This window comes from Mobula birostris, chromosome 12 (genome assembly GCF_030028105.1).
Source record: "Mobula birostris isolate sMobBir1 chromosome 12, sMobBir1.hap1, whole genome shotgun sequence".
Lineage (NCBI taxonomy): Eukaryota > Metazoa > Chordata > Chondrichthyes > Myliobatiformes > Myliobatidae > Mobula > Mobula birostris.
This window is the reverse complement of record NC_092381.1, coordinates 83,176,158-83,202,004: the sequence shown is the minus strand read 5'-3', so window position 1 is coordinate 83,202,004 and position 25,847 is coordinate 83,176,158. Positions and strand designations below refer to the sequence as shown.

Genomic DNA, 25,847 nt, shown 5'->3' with positions numbered 1-25,847 from the left:
GGAGATGATAGGTAGAAAAATACAGAACTGAAGAAGGAGGAATCTGGTAGGAGAGGAGAGTGAACCATGGGAGAAAGGGAAAGAGGGGCACCAGAGGAAAGTGACAGGCAGGTGAGGAGAAGAGAAGGGGTAAGATGCATAAAAATATGATAAAAGAATATAAAATGACAAGGGTTCGAGATAGGGTGGATAGTGGGAAGCTATTCCCATTAGAATAAAGAGTAGCTCTGATACAGAACTAGCATGGACACGGTAGGCCGAATGGCCTTTTTCTGTAACTATTCAATGAAAATGAAGAATATTATGAAAGGGTAGGTATAAAAAGTTGTAAAGCTATATTGTCTCAGAGCGAGGCCCTCCGGCCCAACTGGTTCATGCCGACTAACATGACTATCTGAGTGTGTCCCATTTACCTGCACTTATCCCGTATTTCTCTAAACTTTTCTTATCCATGTACCTATCCTAAAGCCTTTTGAATGTTGTCAATGTACCTGCCTTAACCACTTCCTTTGGCAGTTCATTCCAATATACAGACCACCCTAAGGATGAAAAATATATGCCACTGGTAATCCTGCTAAATGAAATAGCCCATTTCTCTGCAGTCAATTGTGTATAACAATTGTTGTGTAATACCTTTTAGTCATATTTTTCTTCTTCTCCAAAATGTCTGCCATCATGTTGTTAACAGAAGGTAGTTTAGCCAACCCTAAAAAAACCAAAACACCACATTAAAAGAATGGGGTTTACCTCAGTTAATGACTTAAATATAGTACAGTGCTAAATTTATTTGGGATTTGTTGCCATAAATATACAGAGTGGTCCTGAGTGCCACAAGTGGCTAGCTGCAGACAGAATGGCTTTGGCAGCCAATGAGGTCCTCCAGTACCTCTCATCACTCCCTTTCTCTTGCAGCCACCACAAGGCCACAGGATGATTATCACTGAACTGCCTTGTACAAGCTCAATGCACTGTGCAATGATTTGGTCCGTGGAAACACTATGCAAGGCAGCTATTCCTCTGTACCTCAGTACAACTGACAATAACAAACCAATTCCAATTTCACCTTGAGTGTCCGTGAATGTGTTTAACCACCTATGAATTATTGAAATATTAAAATATTACGAAGTAATCAATAATTTTGAGCAAAGAAAAAAAAACAGAAATCACAAATTTAATAATAATTGAACATATTTAAATTACTTGAAGTAAATGATAAGAGTCAACTAAGGATTGTCATGGCTGAGGTGGTGAGTGGCTTAGACCAGAATCCTTGATTAAATCCCTGGGGGTAGTTACTGTATTAATATTTATTCTCTTTGTTTACTTCATTTTTCCTTGCCTTCTCAACTGTGTAACACTTTATAACATGCAATCTCCCCAAACAAGGGGAGAAATTATTTCTCCCAGAGAGCTGATAAATAACCTTTTAAGATGATGGTTTGATAGTTCTCATAGCAACCACATCTGCTAATTTGAGAGGCCATCTGAGGAGCTGCAGATTATCAATAAGAAATCCCCAAAATGATATCATGTCAACAACCAAGTTATGTTATCAATGAAAAATTCACACAATGCACATTATTGCTTTTTTCAGAAATGTCTGCGCTGCACAGGTACCTTTAAAAACCCTTGTGGTCCAACGAGCCTGCATTTCAGATATTGGCATAATGGCTCCCAGTGGCTGGATAAGACCAATGATGGCTAGTGTCGGCTGCTCCAGCTGAGGTGGAAAGACATTCTTATAAAGAGTGGCATGATTTCTGTTAACTTTGATGACAGACTCATTCAGAAATGGGAAAGCAAAACTGTATCCTGTTGCAAAAATAACCGCATCAATATCTTCCATGGTGTCATCTTCAAAGATGGCTGCTGATTCAGTTAACTGCTTCACATTAGGTTTCACAAGAACACGTCCGGACAAAATGCGATTTGGCAAATCGTCATTAACTGTTGGATGTTGGCTGAGAAAACTGAAAAGAAAGATAAAATCCCATCTCCATCAATTTGAGAGCATTAGTATTTCAGAATTAATGCAGATGATTGATGAAATAATTAGATTGTACACTCTTACGGAGCGCTCTCATACAGCACTAGAGAATAATCATTTCAGCAATGAGTGCAAAACTCAACTGCAGCATTTATCTGGTGAAAGATAGCCCTAACTGAATAAAAACATTTACATTGGTAACTCTGTGCACAAGGTCACATGAGTATTTGACCAATAAAGAAAATGAGTTGAGATTCTGTTTAATTAGCTGATCAGAATCAAAATGAAATATGAAACATAAATGCACAGCAGTGATTTATATGGGAAAGAGGAAAGAGTGGCCTGGGTGCCCATGGCATAGAAAATAAGTAAACGTCAGAGTATTGATTGGATTGGTCATCACTCAACGTTCCAATGATCCTTGGTTCTTGAAGACAATTCAGGATCAGGATCAGTCTTCCCCGGCATGGAACAAAGTTGCCCTAGTGAATGGTGCAGAGTAATAAGTAATGAAGAAGGCAAATGTCAGAATGAGCTGGTCACAGATAAACTTGTGTTTAGGATTCTATCAACTCATTATTAAAAATAGAGTTAATCTTTCAGGTCAATGACTAGTCATCAGTCCATGGGAATTCCTTCTGCTGGAAATAACCAGTTCAAGGGAACACAACTGAAAATAAACATGAAACCATTAAGGAGAAAAGTTAGGAGACACATATTCACCCAGAATACAAGGGTTAAAAAATCTACAAAATGGAGGAAAAGATTGACTGGCAGTTGACTACCAAAGTGTATAGAGCTGATTTGAAATACTGTTGTTTCTCTCCCTTCACAAAGTCTGGCTGATATTTTGGGTACATCGAACATTGTCCATTTTATTTGCAATTCTCTAGCATTTGTTAAATACTAAATCATTCCTAAAGGCTTCACATATAAAATGTGAGATCCAGGCACATTCAAATGGGACACGTGGCCAAAAGAAAGCGAGGTTTCAAAGAGCATTTTAAAAGAAGACTAAGATCAATTTGCTTTCCAGACAGAATGCTGGTATTACAGACCTGTGGTTAGGTTGCAAACCATAATTTCCATGATCAAATCGATTGTTTATGGATTGTATAGCTAGCCAATTACTTATAGATGAACCAATTAGGTCATGAAAGCGACGGGTATACATCATGTCAGCAGGGAATCCTCTTTCAGCCACACGATTAATTATCCAGGCACCCCTTCTTGTACTCAGAAACACCTGCAAGACATTTGAAGAAGTCAAGGATGGTCAGTTTTAATATTTGCTGCTGGGACAAACACCTAAAGACGCTATCAAAATTGCATTTATTTTTCTCTCGAGCAACAGTTACATATTTCGAAATCTGAATGATGAGGGGTAAGGAGACCAATTGCAATAGAATTTTTCACTTCTAATTAATAGCAGTTTATTCAGCTGAAACAGTATGGTCCTTGAAATGCAAAGGAAACGTTTCTGTGTAAACACAAGAGATCATTTAGATGCTGGAAATCCAGACCAACACACACAAAATGCTGGAGGAACTCAGCAGATTAGGCAGCATCGGTGGAAATGAATGAACAGTCAACTTTTCGGGCCGAGACCCTTCTTCAGGACTGAAATGGAAGGGGGAAAATACCAGAATACAAAGGTGGGCCGAGGGGAAGGAGGCTAGCTGGAAAATGATGGGTGAAGCCAGGTGGGTGGTGAAGGGCTGGAGAAGAAGGATTCTGTTAGAAGAGGACCATTGGAGAAAGGGAAGAAAGAGGAGCAACTGGGGAGATGATAAGATGGAGAAGAAAAGAGGTAAGAGCCAGAGCAGGGAATAGAAGAGGAAAGAACAAGGAGAAAAGAGAAAAATATATCGGAAGGAGAAATACATGTTCATACCATCATATTGGAGGCTATCTAGGTGGATTATGAGGTGTTGAATCTCCACACAGAGTGGCTTCATCATGGCTAAAGAAGAGGCCATGGATCGATATGTTGGAACAGGAAAGGGAATCAGAATTAAAATGGTTGGTCACTGGGAAATTTTGTTTTTGGTGGATGGAGCAAAGGTACATCCCGATTTACATTGGGTCTCACCATGCAGGTAATAGAAATACTACACTTGCCCAACTATCTCCTCTCTGATCTCCATTTAGAGCTCCAAACAGTCATTCCAGGTGCAGCAATACTTTATCTGCAAATCTGTCGGGGCCGTCTATTGTATCTGGTGCTCTTGATGCAGCCTCCTCTAAAGTGGTGAAACCCGACATAAATTGGGGGACCACTTCATCAAGCACCTCTGCTCCATCCACCAAAAGCGATTATTTCCTGGTGGCTAACCATTTTAATTCCCGTTCCAACATCTCAGTCCATGACCTCCTCTTCTGCTATGATGAAACCACTCGCAGTGTGGAGGAAATACACCTCATATTCCGTCTGGGTAGCCTTCAACCTGATGGTGTGAACATCGATTTCTCCTCCTGGCAACTTCCCCCCTCTCCCTTCCCTCTTCTTCTATGCCCCACTCCGGCCTCTTACCTCTTCTCCTCATCTGCCTATCACCTGCCACTGGTGCCCCTCCTCCTTCCCTTTCTCCCATGGTCCACTCTTCTTTTCTACAAGGTTCCTTCTTCTCCAGTCCTTTTCCTTTTCCACCCACCTGGCTTCACATATCACCATCTACCTTGCCCTCCCTCCCTACCCCTCACCTTTTTATTCTGGAGTCTTCCTCCTTCCTTTCCAATCCCAATGAAGGGTCTCAGCTTGAAACGCCGACTGTTTATTCATTTCCATAGATGCTGCCTGATGTGCTGAGTTCACCCAGCATTTTGTGTGTGCGCTCAGGTTTTCCATCTAAGTGTGTTTTGCGACGGACATGGACTGTGCCTTTAAAAGAGGGGGGAGAGAGAGAGAGAGAAAGAGAGAGAGAGAGAGAGAGAGGGAGAGAGAGAGAAGCTGACTACAGTACTGCTGCCTGCTTCTGGGTCACTATGGTGACAGAGAGGCGGAGTTATGTGATGGACAGTTCGATGTTCATGGTTGCTGCGCAGCGTGTTTATTTAAACAAGGTCAGATGACTCTCATGGACACAGTGGAACACTGATTAAGGCGACCGGTCAACGCGACACTGGGTGGAACTTTCGAGTGCCCACAAGGGTGGGTTGAGGATCGATCGGTGGCTATCACAGTGTGCAGAAGGGCTGACCCTGTGGAGGCTACCGGTGTGTCTACCCTTGCCTGGGTGGTAGCTTATCCTTGAAGACAGTCCCTTTTGTGATAAGCTACGTCTGGCTAACTCGAGAGTGGATTCGGAGTCTGACGTTGGAAGACCAACGGCACCTGTTTACTTGTCCTTCTCCTATTGTGGATTTCACCTCGGCTCACAAACATCCCTCTCTCCCCCACCAAGTCTGTGCATTGAATCGAACTTTCTTACATTAGCATCGTAAGACTTTAAATCTTGCCACTCGAGCTTGAAGGAGTTTGGGAATTATATTTACCCACACACATATACATATATATATATATGCATAACACTGCTAACTTTGGATTTACTTGGTTTAAGTTACTATATTAAGTAGTTACTAATAAATGGTGGTTTTAACATCAAAACCAGTCTTCAGCTGTGTTCTGTTGCTGCTGGTTTTTTAAACGGTTGTGTGTACGTAACACTTTTCAATGTCGTACCCACCTCTACCACTTTTTCTGGTAGCTCGTTCCAATTCAAGGGTATTGGTATTTCCATACCAGGCTGTGAAGTAGCCAGTCAATGTGCTCTCCAGCACACATCTATTGATAACATGCCAATTCTTCACAGGTTCCTAAGGAAGTAGAGGCGCTGCTATGCTTTCTTCATAATTGCCCTTACTTGCAGGGCCCAGGACAGATCCTCTGAAATGACAGCACGGAGAAATTTGAAGTTGTTGACCCTCTCCACCTCTGATTCATGGATGAGGACTGGTTCATAGACCTAGGTTTCCTACTCATCAAGTCAATAAACAGTTCCTTGGTCTTGCTGACATTGAGTAAGAGGAGGTGGTTGTTGTGGAACCATTCAGCCAGATTTTCAATCTCCCTCCTGTATGCTGGTTCACCACCTTTACTTTGGCCAGTGACTGGTGTCATCAGCAAACACTGAGCTGTCCTTAGCCTCACAGTCAAAAGTATAAAGTGCGTAAAGCAAGGGGCTGAGCACACAGCCTAATGGTGCACCTGTGCTGATGGAGATTGTGGAGGAAATGTTGCTAACCCGAAATGACTGCGTTCTGCAAGTGAGGAAATTGAGGATGCAGTTGCACAAGGAGCTATTGGGGCTGAGTCCTGAAACTTATTGATTAGATATAAGAGGATGGTAGTACTGAATGCTGAACTGTGGTCAATGAAGAGCTCCCTGATAAATGCACCTTCGCTGTCCAGATGTTCCAGGGTTGAGTGAAGGACCAATGAGATGGCATCTGCTGTGGACCTGTTGTGACGGTGGGCAAACTGAAGTGGGTCCAAGCCGCTTCTCAGGCAGGAGTTGATATGTTTCGTCACCAGCCTCTCAAAACACTTCATCACCGTGGATGTAAGTCCTACTGGACAATAGTCATTGAGGCAGGTCACCACGTTCTTCTGAGGCACTGGTGTAACTGAAGCTTGCTTGAAGCAGACTGCCAAAGGAAGAGGTTAAGGATATCACTGAACGTTCCAGCCAGTTAACCAGCACAGGCCTTTAGTCCTCGGCCAGGTACACCATATGGTCTGGATGCTTTCTGTGGGTTCATCCTCCTGAAGGATGCTCTCCCATCAGCCTCAGCGACTGAAATCACTGGGGCCTGTGTGAGTTTGTGAAGGTGTCACCAGCCAGCATGAAAGGCATTGAGCTCGTCTGGGAGTGCAGCCTTGTTGTCACCTAGTTCATTTGGTTTCACTTTGTAGGAGGGAATAGCAGTCAAGCCCTGCCGCAGCTGTCGAGTATCCTTTCGTGACTCAAGTTTGGTCTGGAATTGCCATTTTGCATGCCAGATGGCTTTCCGGAGATTGTGCAGTGCTGCGCAAAACTCTTAGATATACAGTACCTATAAAAATATTTACTCCCCAGGAAATTTTCATGTTTTATTGTTTTACAACACTGACTGACAGGGGATTTAATGTGGCTTTATTTGACACTGATCAACAGAAAAAGAATCCTTCGTGTCAAAGTGAAAACAGATCTCTACAAAGTGATCTAAATTAATTGCAAATATAAAACAAAATAATTGATTGCATAATTATTCACCCTGCCCTTTAATATGACACACCAAGTAATCACTGGTGCAGCCAATTGGTTTTAAAAGTCACATAATTAGTTAAATGGAGATCTGTTTTTGGAGACAAGGTGTTTTGATTGATTGTAGTAAAAGTACACCTGTATCTGAAAGGTCCAGCTGCTGGTGAGTCAGTATCCTGGCAAAAACTACACCGTGAAGACAAAAGATCGCTCCAAGCAACTCCATGAAAAGATTATTGAAAAGCACAAGTCAGGAGATGGATAGGAGAAAATTTCCAAGTCACTGAATACCCCCTGGAGTACAGTTAAGTCAATCGTCAAGTAATGGAAAGAATTTGGCACAGCAGTAAATCTGCCTCGAGCAGGCCATCCTCAAAAACTGAGTGACCATGCAAGAGGGGACTAGTGAGAGAGGCTACAAAGAGAGCTATAACAACATCTGGAGGAGTTACAGGTTTCAGTGGCTGAAATGGGAGAGATTGCATATACAACAACTGTTGCCTGGGTGCTTCACCAGTCACAGCTTTATGGGAGAGTGGCAAAGAGAAAGCCACCATTGAAAAAAATTCACATGAAATCTCAGCTGGAATTTGCCAGAAGGCATGTGGGAGAATCAGAAGTCAACTGGGAGAACATTCTATGGTCTGATGAAATCAAAATTGAGTGTTTTGGCTGTCAGATTAAACACTACGTTTGGCTTAAGCCAAATACTGTACATCATCGAAAACACACCATCCCTACCTTGAAGCATGGTGGTAGCTGCATCATGCTGTGGGGATGCTTCACTGCAGTAAGCACTGGAAGGCATGTGAAGGTAGAGGGTAAAATGAATGCAGCAAAATACAGGGAAATCCTGGAGCAAAACCTGATTCAGTCTCCCAAAGTCATGCAACTTGTTTTCCAGCAAGACAATGACCCCAAGCATAAAGCCAAAACTATACAGGAATGACTTAAGAATAACAAAGTTAATGTCCTGGAACGACCAAGTCAGAGTCCAAGCCTCAGTCCAATTGAGAAATTGTAGCTGGATTTGAAAAGGGCTGTTTGCTCACGATCCCCATGCAATCTGACAGAGCTTGAGCTGTTTTGTAAAGAAGAATTGGGAAAAATTGCAGTGTCCAGATTTGCAAAGCTGATAGAGACCTAGCCACACAGGCTCAAGGCTGTAATTGCTGCCAAAGGTGCATCTACTGAATACTGACTTGAAGAGGGTGAGTAATTTTGCAATCAATTATTTTGTGTTTAATAACTGTAATAAATTTAGACCAATTTGTAGAAATTTATTTTCATTTTGATACAAAAGAGTCTTTTCAAGTTGATCATTGTCAAAAAAGCTAAAGTAAATTCATTGTGATTCAATGTTGTAAAACAATAAAACATGAAAACTTCCATGGGGGTGGGGTGAATACTTTTTATAGGCACTGTATATATATATCTAGAGTGCCTAAGACTTTGGTATAGTACTGTATTTGTCAATGTGGAGCAGACAGCAAGTTTGTAAAGGTTCTTGGGAAATCGAGCATGAAGTGCTGTGAGAGAGGCGTGGGACAAGTGGCTGAGAAGAAGTATTGGGGTGGGTTTGTGCAGATGCAGACACACTCAACCCTGAGACGCCAGGCAAGGTTGTTTGATTCCAAGCAATTGGTTTATTGATCATTACAGAATGTCTCTCTGGTGCTTCCCACTCCCTCCCCTCTCCCTTCCCTTTTTCCCAACCATAATTTCCACTCTCAGTTCAAAATAGAGACCCATATCAGAATCAGGTTTATCATCACTCACATGTGTCATGATTTTTTTTTGTGGCAGCAGTAGAGTGCAATCCTACGGTACAGTTCAAAAATCGTAGGCACCCTAGCCATTTGGGGACGGGTGAGTTCTGGGCTGGACGTCCTGCTCACTTAAGGAAGGTGAAGCGTCTTTCTTTCTTTTTAAATCTTTTTATTAATTTTTCCAAGATTATAAACAAAATAACAATGTTGATACAAACAGAATGGAAGAATCTTATTGATAATAAACATATACAGAAAAATTTTCAGATAACACAGGTATAGTAGACTTCCAAACTCACGATGTAATTAATCATAGAAAAAAAGAAATAAAAAGAAAAAAAAAATACAAAGAAAACACTCCCAAAAAAAAACAAAAAAAAAGAAGTAAATACTAAACCCAAAAAAAGCAAAAGGAACAAAACAAGGCGAGACCAATATAGCGTCTTTCATAGCCTCTACTTTCCAGGTGTGGTGATCGCCACAGGACCACTGTTTGGCTTGCCAAGAGGTCACTCACATATGGCCTGTCCTACACTACTGTGTCCATAGCAACGCCTTCACATGCTGTCTCTGTCTTCCTGCGTTTTCTATGTCAAGGCGCAACCGAGTGATTGGCGGTACAACCAGGCAGGCAGGCTGGGCTCATCAGCCTTGGTTGGCAACCGGTCTAGGAGAGGGACAGCTCCGATTCCAAACCCGGGTAGATGAGACTCATGAGCCTTACCAAGCAGTCTGTCTAGGAGAAAGAAAACTGCAGTACTCAACCTGCAGCCTTGTGGGCGCCATAGTTGTCGCACCTTGCTGTGCCTTTGAGGAACATCCCTCAGCTTAAAGAGTGGAACCGGTCTGCATTCACTGATCCTCACAATAAACCTACGCAGCACAGGTGGGAAGAAAAGTCCTACAGCAATGGAGTTTTCCCTCCTGATCTTCGCAAGCGAAGAACCAGCCATCATCATCATCATACTGGCTTTTGCACAGTACTGAACCTCAACCTCTTGCATTTTACTTGGTCGCCAGACCTGACTACCACTGATCTGGCCCTCAACACATTGCGGATCTCTGTGTCCATTCACTTTATTTATACCCCTCACTATTTTATATACCTCTATAATCTCACTACACTTCAGAGAAAAAGTCCTAGACCATCCGGTCTCTCCTTATTGCCCAAGCCCTTCAGTCCTGGTAAATGTGATTCTGTTTCATCAGAAAGTTACTGTTCCGTGGATTGGATTACAAGTGAAACCCTGCTAGTTTCCTTGGCTGTGTAAGTCTAGGGAATACTCACTCCGATCCCGCCAAACCCAGGAGACTGAGACAGCTCTCCCACCTCAAACCCTAGTGTGTGTGGATGCCCCAAACTCTTTATGAGGACTCAGTCTCCAGGCATTAGGTGGGGGAACCTAACCTTTCGATCTTACCTCATTTCCCTGATTCAGCTTGGTAGCCAAAACCTCTGCTACCTCATAAGCCTTTTGCAGCTCCCTTCTCGTATCAGCCACATACTTCAGAAAAGTCTTCTGTTGTAGATCTCCCCTGCCAGTCCCAAAACATAGGTCAATGGGCAACCTCGCCTCGCACCCAAACATCAGATAATACAGTGAGTACCCGGTAGCTTCATTCTGTGTACAGTTATACCAGTGAACCAGATGTCCAATACGTTGACTGCACTTGTTCTTTTTACTGATCTCCAAGTTTCCGAGCATGTCTAGCGAAGTCTGATTGAACCTCTTGGGCTGGGGATCACCTTGCGGATGATAAAGAGTATTCTTCAACTTTGACTCCAAGCATGCTCAGTAACTCACGCATGAACCTACTCTCAAAATCCTGTCCCTGATAGCTATGTATTCACCTGGGGATGCCATAATAAATGAAGTACTTCTCCCATAACACTTTGGCCACAATGGACACCCTCTGATCATTGGCAAGGAAGGCTTGTGCATATCTGGTGCTGGCATCAGGCTCTATTGATAGGAAATCCATACACACCAGATCAAATAGCCCTGTGCTCTGCGTGGGATAACAGAGCGGCCCTTGTAGGCAGCGTCTTCCTCTGTATACATCAAATGGACGACTTGCAGTACTCTTTGACTTCCTGCTTCATTCAGGGCAGGTAGGTCCGGTCTCTGAGCAATCCATAGGTCTTGTCAACCCCCAAATGACTGGAATCATCACGAAGTGACTTCAACACAATCCTCCGATACTTCGCAGGCAGAGCAAACTGGGAACGTCGAGGTCAGTCTGGGGGTGACATGACCTGGCATAGAATCTGGTTCCTCAACTCCAATCTGGGCCACTCTCTCAGTAGTAGAGACACCACAGCGTGTTTCATCTTGTCCACTTGGGCCAGGTCCCCTTTTGCAACTGCTGACCAAACAATACCAATGTGAGGGTCATCTTGCTGGGCAGCGGCCACTTCCCCAGGACACAATTCTGGCAATTGCCTTGCCTTCAGAGCAGGCAGATTGCAATAAGCTTGTGGAATGGTACCATCAAAAGCTCCTAAATGATCTACCTGACTTTTCTGTGCCTTCCCCATGATGGGAAATTGGCTTTGACTTTAGGGGCAGGAACGCTCTCTCACTCTCTGTCCCTGTCCAGCCCTTCATTTGCACGTCAGGACAACGCATCGGCACCAACGTTCTGGGTTCCTGGCCAGTACTTCAGGCTGAAATCATAGGCAGACAACGTTGCCAACCACCGATGGCCTGTGGCATCCACTTTCAACAAGGTCAGGATAGAAGTTAGAGGGTTGTTGTCCATCCTCACCTCAAACTTGGCACCACATAGATAGTCGCAGCTTATCCACCACAACCCATTTTAATGCCAGGAACGCCAATTTGTGCGTAGGGTAGTTTCGCTCATAGGGTGACAGACTTTGCCTGATGAAAGTGCCAAGTCTCAACCCCATGCCCTGATCCTGATACAGAACACCCCTAAGCCCTGTTTGCTGGCATCTGTATGCCATATATACGGCAACTGGAGGTCTGCAAAAACCAGCACAGGCGCTTTCATCAGCAGCTCCTTCAACAACTGAGAAAACCTCTTCATATTTCGCATCCCATCTTGCTCCAAAAGGCTCTGAAGGGCTAATATAGTCTTTACCATCCTCTCCTTTTGTTCTCCTTCCTTTCTTCCTTTCGGAGAAGGAAGTCTGAGAATCAGAGTGGGAGTGCAGAGGAAGCCATTTTTGAATTTTCTGGTTTTTTTTCCATTGGCGTTCAGAGAGGCGGGACTGCACGGGTGTGTGATGTCGGGCAGTGAAGCGCGGAAGATTTAAAAGGACAGAAATCCTGCTTCGGGTTTAATTTGGAGAAGGAAGTCTGAGAATCGGAGCGAGAGTGCAGAGGAAACCATTTTTGAATTTTTCGGTTTTTTTTCCATCGGCGTTCAGAGAGGCGGGACTGCGCAGAGGTGTGACGTCGGGCAGTGAAGAGCAGAAGATTTAAAAGGAACAGAGCCTTTTACAGCGGGCAGCGTAGTTTGCGGGCTGCGGAGTGAGCCGGGAGCAGAGTGAAGGCTTAAGGGTTTCGGCTCAACGGGCTTAGGTGGAAACGGGTGAGGCGAGGAAGGTTTGGTATTCATTTTTTGTTGTTATTTGAGGAGAGGGGCAGTATGAGTGTGAGGGCAGCTTGTTGTTCTCGGTGTCGGATGTGGGAGGTCGTGGAGTCTCCAAGCCTCCTGGACGTCCACATCGGCGCCAGGTGCGCCGAGATGCAGCTCCTAAGGGACTGCGTTAGGGAACTGGAGCTGCAGCTCGATGAACTTCGTCTGGTCAGGGAGAGTGAGGAGTTGCTAGAGAGGAGTTACAGGCAGGTGGTCACACCGGGGGCACGGGAGGCAGACAAGTAAGTCACAGTTAGGAAGGGGAAGGGGAAGAGTCAGGTAATAGAGAGTACCCCAGTGGCTGTGCCCCTTGACAATAGGTACTCCTGTTTGAGTACTGTTGGGGGGCACAGCTTACCTAGGGGAAACGGCAGTGGCCGTGCCTCTGGCACAGAGTCCGGCCCTGTAGCTCAGAAGGGTAGGGAAAGGAAGAGGAGGGCAGTTGTAATAGGGGACTCAATAGTAAGGGGGTCAGATAGGCGACTCTGTGGACGCAGTCCAGAGACCCGGATGGTAGTTTGCCTCCCTGGTGCCAGGGTCCGGGATATTTCTGATCGTGTCCAAGATATCCTGAAGTGGGAGGGTGAGGAGCCAGAGATCGTGGTACATATAGGTACCAATGACATAGGTAGGAAAAGGGAAGAGGTCCTGAAAGGAGAATATAGGGAGTTAGGAAGGGAGTTGAGAAAAAGGACCGCAAAGGTAGTAATCTCGGGATTACTGCCTGTGCCATGCGACAGTGAGAGTAGGAATGCAATGAGGTGGAGGATAAATGCGTGGCTGAGGGATTGGAGCAGGGGGCAGGGATTCAAGTTTTTGGATCATTGGGACCTCTTTTGGTGCAGGTGTGACCTGTACAAAAAGGATGGGTTACACTTGAATCCTAGGGGGACCAATATCCTGGCGGGGAGATTTGCAAGGGCTACTGAGGTGACTTAAACTAGAATGGTTGGGGGGTGGGAATCAAATTAAAGAGACTAGGAGAGAGGAGGTTAGTTCACAACAGGGGGATGGGAACAAGTGCACAGAGACAGAGGGGTGTAAAATAAGGGTAGAAGCAAAAAGTAGTAAGGTGAAAAGTAAAAGTGGCAATCCAGGGCAAAAATCAAAAAGGGCCACTTTTCAGCATAATTGTATAAGGGCTAAGAGTGTTGTAAAAGCGAGCCTGAAGGCTTTGTGTGTCAATGCAAGGAGCATTCGTAACAAGGTGGATGAATTAAAAGTGAAGATTGTTATGAATGAATATGATATAGTTGGGATCACAGAGACATGGCTCCAGGGTGACCAAGGATGGGAGCTCAACATTCAGGGATATTCAATATTCAGGAGGGATAGACATGAAAGAGAAGGAGATGGGGTAGCATCGCTGGTTAGAGAGGAGATTAACGCAATGGAAAGGAAGGACATTAGCCGGGAGGATGTGGAACCGATATGAGTAGAGCTGCATAACACCAAGGGGCAGAAAATGCTGGTGGGAGTTGTGTACAGGCCACCTAACAGTAGTAGTGAGGTTGGGGATGGTATTAAACGGGAAATTAGAAATGTGTGCAACAAAGGAACAGCAGTTATAATGGGTGACTTCAATCTACGTATAGATTGGGTGAACCAAATTGGTAAAGGTGCTGAGGAAGAGGATTTCTTGGAATGTATGTGGGATGGTTCTTTGAACCAACATGTCGAGGAACCAACTAGAGAGCAGGCTATTCTAGACTGGGTTGTGAGCAATGAGGAAGGGTTAATTAGCAATCTTGTCGTGAGAGGCCCCTTGGGTAAGAGTGACCATAATATGGTGGAATTCTTCATTAAGATGGAGAGTGACATAGTGAATTCAGAAACAAAGTTTCTGAACTTAAAGCAGGGTAACTTTGAAGGAATGAGACGTGAATTAGCCAAGATAGACTGGCAAATGACACTTAAAGGGTTGACGGTGGATATGCAATGGCAAGCATTTAAAGATGGCATGGATGAACTACAACAATTGTTCATCCCAGTTTGCCGAAAGAATAATTCAGGGAAGGTAGTGCACCCGTGGCAGACAAGGGAAATTAGGGATAGTATCAATTCCAAAGAAGAAGCATACAAATTAGCCAGAAAAAGTGGCTCACCTGAGGACTGGGAGAAATTCAGAGTCCAACAGAGGAGGTCAAAGGGCTTAATTAGGAAAGGGAAAAAAGATTATGAGAGAAAACTGGCAGGGAACATAAAAACTGACTGTAAAAGCTTTTATAGATATGTGAAAAGAAAAAGAATGGTTAAGACAAATGTAGGTCCCCTACAGACAGAAACAGGTGAATTGATTATGGGGAGCAAGGACATGGCAGACCAATTGAATAACTACTTTGGTTCTGTCTTCCTTAAGGAGGACATAAATAATCTTCTGGAAATAGTAGGGGACAGAGGGTCCAGTGAGATGGAGGAACTGAGGGAAATACATGTTAGTAGGGAAGTGGTGTTAGGTAAATTGAAGTGATTAAAGGCAGATAAATCCCCAGGGCCAGATGGTCTGCATCCCAGAGTGCTTAAGGAAGTAGCCCAAGAAATAGTGGATGCATTAGTGATAATTTTTCAAAACTCTTTAGATTCTGGACTAGTTCCTGAGGATTGGAGGGTGGCTAATGTAACCTCGCTTTTTAAAAAAGGAGGGAGAGAGAAACCGGGGAATTATAGACCAGTTAGCCTAACATTGGTGGTGGGGAAAATGCTAGAGTCAGTTATCAAAGATGTGATAACAGCACATTTGGAAAGCGGTGAAATCATCGGACAAAGTCAGCATGATTTTGTGAAAGGAAAATCATGTCTGACGAATCTCAGAATTTTTTGAGGATGTAACTAGTAGAGTGGATAGGGGAGAACCAGTGGATGTGGTATATTTGGATCTTCAAAAGGCTTTTGACAAGGTCGCACACAGGAGATTAGTGTGCAAACTTAAAGCACACGGTATTGGGGGTAAGGTATTGATGTGGATAGAGAATTGGTCGGCAGACAGGAAGCAAAGAGTGGGAATAAACGGGACCTTTTCAGAATGGCAGGCAGTGACTAGTGGGGTACCGCAAGGCTCAGTGCTGGGACCCCAGTTGTTTACAATATATATTAATGACCACAGAACCCGAGGAATAAGTGCAGGGGCCTTGGACATGTGATCACATGAGGCCACATGGTTCCTTAGCTATTCTTCTCATGAGACTACGTGCCGACCCCTGCAGTGTCCATAACCATGTATCTCAATCACTGCACTAGACAATAGTTTAAACACAGGCTTAAAAACACAACCCACTGGATCAATGCTCAGGGCAATCACACAGCATCCAACGAAATCAATCTGGGATGATACCCCCATAAATGAAACCCCGCTGGTTTCCTTGGCTGTATGAGATTGAGCTGGCTCTCCCATCCCAAACCTCGGTTTTGGTGGATACTGTGTAATTTGCAACCCTGTAACAACTCAGTGCCAAGAAACAACAGGCCGTACACTGCATACGATTAAAGGAATTATTTTATGAATCTTAACTTAAGGATTAGTAAAGAAAAGAAAGGAAAAAACCTAAAAGAGCCCATTATAATTGGACGGTCAAATATGGACAAGTTGGAGTTCAACTCTTCCCATCGCGTCAAAATTCATATTCACCGATTCTCAGTCGATCTCGGTGCCTGGCTCCATTGAATCACGGTCCGTCACCAGGTCTTATCCTACGCCCGGTTCTCCCCAGTGTCTTCTCTGTTCATCTCCCGCCGAACAAAAGACCCAGCTCACATTCCAAAGCACCCGTTACCTCTACTATAACCCAAACACTGCTTCTATAGAAAGATGATTACATTAGCAGTGAAACCTTTTCCAGGGCGTTACACAAGGAGAGAATGTAAACTTGGCCATTTATTCAAAATTCAAGGATGATTTTATTTACGTTTATTGTTTTTAAGGTAATTGGTCAGGAGAGGGAAACTGCTTTTGCTGGTGGGGAATGTCTAATTAGGCCATTAAAGAGAGAAGGTAAAAGGTTTCATCCAGTCAGTTATAAGAAATTATCAGAGAACTGCAGTAAATGCTTACTGAATCTTAAACTTGAAACTTGACTGGATCTTAATCTGCTGGAGCACAGAAGGAAACATATGGATGAAACAGACATAGATCATTGTAAGGGAGAACATGCTGAAGTGACTAGCGGACCTCCCCGTGTCCTCATGTAATCATTCGTTGTATCCATTGTCACATCAGACGCATTAATATTTTTTTACACAAATTTGTGTCATTTGATTGGAAAGTGCTGATGCAATGGGTGGTGAAGAGGAGATGTTTTTGTAACATCATATAACAGATGAGGCTTGGAACAGCACTTGCCAGGCAGATACAGACAGGTGGAAGTTTACTTTTATGCACACAGTATTTAAAAATCGATTTAGATTCTATTGTCTATGTTCTCCTCACCTGTTTCGCTTGTTGACTGATTTCAACTGCAAGGTCGCTCCCAGAGTTTCCAATTCCAACTATTACCACTGTTTTCCCTTCGAATTGTTGGGGTCCTTTGTAATCTTTACTATGCATGTATTGACCCTTGAACTTTTCTATGCCTGGGGAAAATTAAGACAGTCAATGTTAGAGCATTTTGCTTGGTGAGTATACAATACAACTCTGTAATTATAGTCAGTATACATAACACAGTAGGCTAAATAAGTTGTATATTTATGCCTTGTGGATAAATAGTTAAAGCATCATTGAAATTTCAGCAGAGTTATTATTTACCCTAAATCTATGGCTGGTTTATTGTCAGTCTTTTCCCACTGCCTTAATTTTTCCTGCTCAATTTCTACAACTAATCAGCTTCAATGTATCAGTTGTAGACTGAACCTGGGGACTCAATAATCACAAAACCCATCAGTATTTTTTAGCCATGCTAAATACGACCATGCTCCCCAATCCCACTTCAAAGTTACCGTTCTTTCCCCTTTCACATTTCTATCAAAGATGTTATACAGGCTAAATATTTTCCTCCTATAATGATGTTTTATCTTCCCTACCTCTTAAAATATTCTTTAATTTTCAAAACCCTTTCAACTAACCATTAAGCCGATAGACATTCTTTTAAATCAAAGAGTACCAAAAATAGCACACATTGAAGAATTGCTCCCTTATTCATTCTTTCAGATAATTACATTATAAATTTTTTGCTAATGTCAGAGTTTAAATAATGAAAGGCATTATTTTAATTGAGTTCAGAAAATAATTGAAATTGTCCAAAGCTTCCAAAGCTCCATGTCAAATGGAGATATCAGAGAACATGCACAACTAAAGTATAGGACCAATGTTCAGTGTGCTGGTGGGAGGCGGGGTTGGTGGGGTGGCTAGGAAAGGGGAAATAGCAGAACCCAGGGCTACTTTCACAAATCACTATTGTTGTAGCAGTGCACAATGCTCCTCTTTTCTAAACGTGCAACTTCAGGAATTGCTGGCAAGATTAATGCTCAGGGCTTATTGACTCACAGAAAGCAGGAGCTAATTTCTAGGAGCTGTTGGCAAAACGAATCCAGGGATCATTACCTCTGATTATGACCTATGCAATGCTGGAAAATTGCTTCAACTTTCTGAGTAGTCAAGAAGAGAAAGTGAACAGATAATACCTTTGTTTTACAAAATAAAATATGGAGTATGCACCTTTTTGCTTGATGAAAACATTTAGTGATATAAATATTTGCTCTTAAAGTACTCTTTGATCTATTTATTCATTTAGACTCCTTTCTTTCCAGGTAAGATATGGCTTCTTATTTTTTCCTACTAAATGTGATACTTTGAAGTTGTCTATTTTTAGAACAATTTTCCAATTACACATCCATTGCATATGCACCGAATTACAAAAAGATTCATGGTCATTAACCAAGCTGAGCATTCATATATGGTTTACAAATTTTTAAATTATCATTGATTCTGAAGTATCATATTGTTTCATATAAAATGTCAGTCGTGGTGCCATCTCTCATCCTTGAGGGATCACAATTCTTTGGTCTCGCCACTTTGGAAACTACTCATTCTACCAGCTCTTTGTCTTCCATCAAGTACCCGGCAAGCTACTTCACTACTTGTCTCCAAACGCCAGATGTACTGAATTTTTCAAAAGGCTTGGTCATTATCACTTTGCTCTTTGGGCGGCATTGCTGACCATAGATCTGCAGCAGGGTAGATATGAAAAATTGTAAACAAAAATATATTTATAGTATTTGGCATACAGAGGTTGCTTCACGAAACACTGCAAACGGAAATCTTTCTTATTAATGTCTTACACTGTAGAGAAAGTGTTTTCATCTTCATCCCCTCAACCTGTGCTTTAACTGATGAATATACTCGTTTTACTCACCAGGAAATGTATCCAGAGGTAAATGAGGATTAGCGTGATGACCGATACAGACCAAAATAGCATCAAAGGTAGTTGTTTCCAAATTTCCCTCAGCGTCTCTTGCCACTACATCCCACTGTCCAGTGGTGGAGAAATCTGCCCGCTGTGTAATACTGCAGACACTGGTCTAAAGCAAGAACCAAAAAGACCGTAAGACATAGGAGCAGAATTATCAAGTCTGCTCCGCTATTCAATCATGACTGATCCTTCTTTTTTCCTCCTCTTCAACCCTGCATCCCAGCCTTCTCTCTGTAACCTTTGATGCCATGTTCAATCAAGAACTTATCAATCTCTGCCTTAAATACAGCCAACAACCTGGCCTCTACAGTTGCATGTGGGAACAAATTCCACAAATTCAACATCCTTTGGCTAAAGGAATTTCTCCGCATCTCTGTTTTGAAAGGGCACCCTTCTATCCTGAGGCTGTGTCCTCTGGTCCTAGAATCTCCCACTATGGGAAACATTCTTTCCACATCTACTCTGTCCATCAACATTCGAAAGACTTCAACAAGGTCCCCCCTCATCCTTCTGAATTCCAGCAAGTACAGACCCAGAGCCATCAAACGTTCCTCGTATAATAACTCTTTCATTCCTGGAATCATCCTTGTGAACCTCCTCTGGACCCTCTCCAATGCCAGCACATCTTTTCTAAGATGAGAGACACAAAACTGTTCACAATACTCAAGGTGCATCACTAGTGCATTATAAAGCTTCAGCAACACATCCTCGCCCTTGTATTCTAGACCTCTTGAAATGAATGCTAACATTAAATTTGCCTTCCTCACCACCTACTTGGCCTGCAAGTTTAGGTGTTCTGCACAAGGACTCCCAAGTCTCTTTGCATCTCAGGTTTTTGGATTTTCTCCCCGTTTAGAAAACAGTCCACACATTTATTTCTCCTACCAAAGTGCATGACCATGCATTTTCCAACATTGTATTTCATTTGCCACTTTCTTGCCCATTCTCCTAATCTGTCTAAATCCTTCTGCATCCTACCTCTTTCCTCAACACTATCTGCCCCTCCTTCAATCTTCGTATCATCTACAAACTTGGCAACAAAGCCACCTATTCCATCATCTAAGTTATATACAGCATAAAAAGAAGTGGTCCCAACACCAACTCCTGCGGAACATCACTAGTCACTGGCAGCCAATCAGAAAAGGATCCTTTTATTCCCATTTACTGCCTCCTACCAATCAGCCAATGCTCTAACCATGTTCGTAACTTTCCTGTAATACCATAGGCTCTTCTTTTCAATATTTTTATTAGTTTCTACATAGAAGAAAACAGAGTACAAGAAAGCATATAAAGGTTGAAAAAAAAACAACTACCAATTACATTATATCTATTCATAATAACAATCTCATTACCCTGTATTCATGAAGGTTAGTCAAAGTTATATTGAAATATACTAATTTATTACAACAAAAAGAATCTAATGCCTACCAAGACCGATGCTGTTTATTAAAGAGAAAAAAAGGTAAAATACCTTCTCGTATAATAAAAATTAATAATAGCCAACATCTAAATTTAAGCAACGAATTAAGGGTTTTGGAAGTTTTGAAAATAATTCAGAAAGCGTCCCAACGATATTTGAAAGTCTTGACAAGATTCAGAAATTGAACAATGAATCTTCTCTAAATCTAAGCATGACATAATATTGCATAACCATTGAGCATGAGTAGGGGGAAACATCTTTCCATTTAAACAAGAGCGCCCTCCTAGCTATAAGAGAGCTAAAGGCCAAAATATCTAAATCTGATGTCTTCAACTTGATCTCTTGTCCTGCAACAATACCGAATAGGGCTGTCAGAGGATTAGGCTTCAAATTGACTTTGAAAGATAAAGAAAAAGTTTGAAAACTTCCTTCCAATATTTTTCAAGACATGAACAAGTCCAAAACATATGAATTAATGAAGCTTCTCCATTATTGCATCTGTCACAGTAGGGGGATATATCTGAATAAAAACGAAATAGCTTATCTTTAGTCATATGGACTCTATGTACCACCTGGCACTCAGCTCTCACCTGTGGCACCCTGTAGCTGTCCATGTGACAGTGGCCACACCCTGGGCAACGGCTTCAACAAGCCGGCTAAACCAGGTGAGGGTAGCTGATGGGTCTCAAACCGTCGGTGAGATAGGGAGTTGTCTATCCCAACATGTGAAGACAGACTCCGGTAGATTGAGCAGACGATACCAATGGAAGGTCCAATGATCAAGAAAGCGGTCTCTGCAAGCGGCGTGGAACGTGTAGAGCAGGACAAGACACAGAAGATGTCCTGGTCATCCACTGCACCTAGTCCTATCTCCAGCCGTCTCGACTCTGTCTTGCCACTGGATCCAGATGGGAATTGGGAAGAGAGAGTGAGGCTGACGCTGCGCAACTCTCCCTCCAAATCCAAATCACGTGCTAGTCTGGACACCATCAAATGGTGTCGAGGTCCTCATCGATGTCAATGATGGACGAACACGCATGTACCACCTTAAATTGTATGAAGGAGTGGCGAGCACATAGCGAGGACGTATTAACTGGTTTAAAAATTTCATTCCAAGTTTCCTCAGATATTGATGTCTGTTAAGTTTTGTTCCCAGAGATTCTTAATTTTGTCTAAAGGAACATACCTCGTCTCCAGTAACATACCATAAATATTAGATATTGAACCATTATAAAAAGGTGTCAAATTAAAAATTACATCCAGTAAGTTCTTATCTGAGCTTATAGGAAATGTGCATAATTGAGATCTTAGAAAGTCTCTAATTTGTAGATATCTAAAAAAGTGAGTTTTGGGTAGGCTATATTTAGCTGACAATTGCTCAAATGAAAAAGGATTTCCTCCAACAAACAGATCCCCAAAACATTTAATACCTAGCCTGTTCCATTCTTTAAAAACTAAATCAGTCATGGAAGGTCATAGGCTCTTAACTTGGTAAGCAGCCTCATGTGTGGCACCTTGTCAAAGGCCTTCTGAAAGTCCAAGTATACAACATCCACTACATCCCCTTTATCTATACTACTTGTAATCTCCTCGAAGAATTCCTATAGGTTCGTCAGGCAGGATTTTCCCTGAAGAAAACCATGCTGACTTTGTACAATTTTGTCCTGTGTTACGAAGTAGTCCATCACCTCATCCTTAACAATTGACTCTAACATCTTCCCAACCAGTGAGGTCAGGCTAACTGGTCTATAATTTCCTTTCTGCTGCCTTCCTCCTTTCTTAGAGTGGAGTGACATTTGCAATTTTCCAGTCCTCTGGCATGATGCAAGATTCCAATGATTTTTGAAAGATAATTTCTAATGCCACCACAATCTCTAACACTACCTTTTTCAGAACCCTAGGGTGCAGTTCATCTGGTCTGGGTAAATTACATACCTTTAGGTCTTTCAGCTTCTTGAGCACCTTCTCTCTTGTAATAGTAACTGCACCCACTTCTCTTCCTTCACACACTACAACATCAGGCATACTGCTAGTGTCTTCCACTGACGCAAAATACTCATTTAGTTCATCAGCCATCTCCTTGTCCCCCATTATTATTTCTCTGGCCTCATTTTCTAGCAGTTCTACATCCATTCTCATTTCTCTTTTATTTTTAACATACTTGAAAAAAAACGTGTACTATCTACTTCGATATTATTTGCTAGCTTGCTTTCATATTTTATCTTTTCCTAATGATTATTTTAGTTGCTCTCTGTAGGTTTTAAAAAATTCCCAAATCTCTATCTTCCCAGTAATTTTTGCTTTGTTGTATGCCCTTTCTTCTGCTTTTACAATAGCTCTGACTTCCCTTGTCAGCCACGTTTGTACTACTTTACCATTTGAGTATTTCTTCATTTTTGGAATACACATGTCCTGCACCTTACTCATTTTTCCCAGAAACGCACACCATTGCAGTTCTGCTGACATCCCTGTCAGCAGCTCCTTCCAACTTACTTTGGCCAACTCCCCTCTCACACTGTAATTTCCCTTACTCCACTGAAATACTGCTACATCAGACTTTACTTTCTCCCTATCAAATTTCAAATTGAACCCAATCATATTGTGATCGCTGGCTCCTAAGGGTTCTTTTACCTTAAGCTCCCTATCGTCTCCAGATCATTACATAACACCCAATCCAAACTGGATTGACAAACTGCTCTGAAAAGCTATCTCTTAGGCACTCAACAAACTCACTCTCTTGAAATCCATTACCAACCTGATTTTCCCCAATCGACCTGCATGTTAAAGTCTCCCATGACTACCATAACATTGCCCTTTTGACTTGCTTTTTCTGTTTCCTTTTGTAACCTGTGGTCCACCTCCCAGCCACTGTTGGGAGGTCTGTAAACAACTGCCAACAACGTCCTTTTACCCTTACTGCAGTTTCTTAACTCAACTCACAAGGATCAAAACATTCTCCAATCCTATGTCACATCCTTCTACCGATATGATGACATTCTTTGCCAGCAGAGCCACACCAACCCCTCTGCCTACCTTCCTGTCCCTCTGATATAACGTGTAGCCTTGGACATTTAGCTCCCAACTACAACCATCCTTCAGTCCTAATTCGGTGATGACCACAACATCATACCTGACAAGCTGTAATATTGCAACAAGATCATCCACCTTATTTCTTATACCAAGTGCATTTAGATACAACACCTTGAGTACCATATTTGCCGACCTTTCTGATTCTATATCCCTAATGATTTGATACTCAGCCTGTTGGCTGCAACTAAGTCCCATCACCTGCCTGCACTTCCTAACGGTCTGACTGCACACTACCCTAACTTTTTTACCATCCATCCTATCCTGAGTCCCTTCACTCTGGTTCCCACCCCCCTGCAAAATTAGTTTAAACCCTCCCCAACAGCTCTAACAAACCTGCCCGTGAGAATATAGTCAGGAAAAGGAAAATAGTTAGACAGCCATTACCAAGCAGAGTTTTCAGAGATGGGGTCAAGATGCAGGAAAGCGATAATTTCAACATTACTGACTTAAATAATATTACTTTCTCTTTCCAGAATTCTGGATTATTTCATTGACCCACAGAATACACTATTAAGTACCTTGTTTAGACTGACCAGATCTTTGCACATCTTCTGTGTTGATTACAGGTATCTCCCACTTTTCGAAAGTTTGCTTTACGCCACTTCACTTTTACGGAAGACCTACATTAGTACCTGTTTTCGCTAACTGAAAGAAATCCGAAGAGAATTTTCGCTTTTACAAAAAAAGGCGAAAAGCGAAAATAGCGTTCAGCGTTTGTTTTGCAGCGAGCCGTTATAGAGGCAGCGCGCACCCCGAGCAGTGAGAGTGGCGCCACCAAGCGCCTTCCCGGGGAACTACACTCAGCATCTCAGCATCAAGCCGCCATAGCTTTGAACTGTGTCTGTGAGCATCTGTGCTTTAATCTTGTGCATCTGTTAGCAAGATGTGTCCTAAGATATCAGAAAAGCCTAAAGGAGCTTGTAAGGGTGTTACACTTAGCGTAAAACTGGACGTAATTAAGCGTTTCGATCGTGGTGAATGAAATAAAGACATTGTGCGTGCGTTTCAACCTTCCAGTGTGCTCGCTGTCTTCCCGATTCTGGTAGGTGAAACTATACTGTACATACATTATTTCTACTTTATATAGGCTGTGTATTTATCATATCATTCCTGCTTTTACTATATGTTACTGTTATTTTAGGTTTTATGTGTTATTTGGTAGGTTATTTTTTGGGTCTGGGGATGCTCAAAAATTCTTCCCATATAAATTATTGGTAATTGCTTCTTCACATTACGCCATTTCGGCTTACGAAGGGTTTCTTAGGAACGCTCTACTTTCGGATAGTGGGGGAAACATGTACCTGTTCTGTTTAGAATGTTAATCAGACACTGAAATAATTATATTTTAAACAATTCTAATTACTTCCCTGTTTTGCTTTCACAGGATAGAAACTGGATAGAGGCTATTAATGTTATAAATGAGTTTCCATGCATCAGAAACACAAAAATCATGACTAAGACTTCATCTAGCCCAATCTAGCTTCTTGTACAAGTTTGGATTTGGAAAGATTTAGCCATCGTAAATGGTCTTTTGATAACAATCTCTGAACAAACCAATGTCTATCTAGGCCCAAAGCCTGGAAAGAGTAGAATGTGCCTACTAATCATTTTCACACTTGTCCACACTGCTCAGTGACTCCCTTGTTTCCCAGCTGAGCCCACTGATGTGTTTCTGAATAGCATTACCGGCTGTTGAATAATGGCATTATCACCAGAGAATCTTGCACTTCTGCATGGTAAATAAAAACAAACAAGATTTAGCGAGCAGGGGAATTCAGTTTAGAAAGGAAAAGGGGAGCTACGTTTATATTTTCAGATAAGCAAATGCTTTGAGAGGCTGGTCAAGCATTACATCCGCATCATGCTGCTGCCACAGTGGACCTCCTACAAATTGCCTACCGACACAACCAATCGAGAGACACAATAGCCACAGCTCTACACACCGTCCTTACACATATGGAGAAGGATGCTTATGTGAGAATACTGTTCTTGGACTACAGTTCAGCACTCAACACCATAATTCCTTCCAGGCTTGATGAGAAGCTCAGAGACTTCGGCCTTGTGTAGCTGGATCCTGGACTTCCTGTCAGATCGCCAGCAGGTGGTAAGAGTGGGCTTCCTCAACTCTGCCCCTCTGACCCTCAACACAGGAGCCCCCCAGGGATGTCCTAAGCCCCTTCCTTTACTCTCTGTATACTCATGACTGTGTCACCACCTACAGCTCCAATCTCCCAATTAAGTTTGCTGACAATACTACATTGATTGTCCTAATCTCAAATAATAATGAGACAGCCTACAGGAAAGAAGTCTCCTCCCTGACACAGTGGT

The 25,847-nt window shown here is 42.5% G+C and overlaps 1 protein-coding gene and 1 long non-coding RNA gene across 5 annotated transcripts in view; one reads left to right on the top strand and one right to left on the bottom strand.

Moving 5' to 3' along the window:
• Window positions 1-25,847, bottom strand: part of LOC140206097 (flavin-containing monooxygenase 5-like) — a 63,981-nt gene that overhangs the window by 4,041 nt on the left and 34,093 nt on the right. For all 4 annotated transcript variants that reach the window (XM_072274235.1, XM_072274233.1, XM_072274236.1 and 1 more), the window contains exons 4-8: window positions 18,953-19,118; window positions 17,032-17,174; window positions 3,046-3,233; window positions 1,618-1,970; window positions 634-706 (exon numbers count right to left, since the gene is read on the bottom strand). In XM_072274235.1, coding sequence (XP_072130336.1) covers window positions 634-706; window positions 1,618-1,970; window positions 3,046-3,233; window positions 17,032-17,174; window positions 18,953-19,118 — 923 coding nt within the window. The remainder of the gene's footprint in view (window positions 1-633; window positions 707-1,617; window positions 1,971-3,045; window positions 3,234-17,031; window positions 17,175-18,952; window positions 19,119-25,847) is intronic.
• Window positions 1-25,847, top strand: part of LOC140206099 (uncharacterized) — an 87,208-nt gene that overhangs the window by 28,608 nt on the left and 32,753 nt on the right. The window contains exon 2 of the long non-coding RNA XR_011888061.1: window positions 24,086-24,561. This is a non-coding gene — a long non-coding RNA (uncharacterized lncRNA). The remainder of the gene's footprint in view (window positions 1-24,085; window positions 24,562-25,847) is intronic.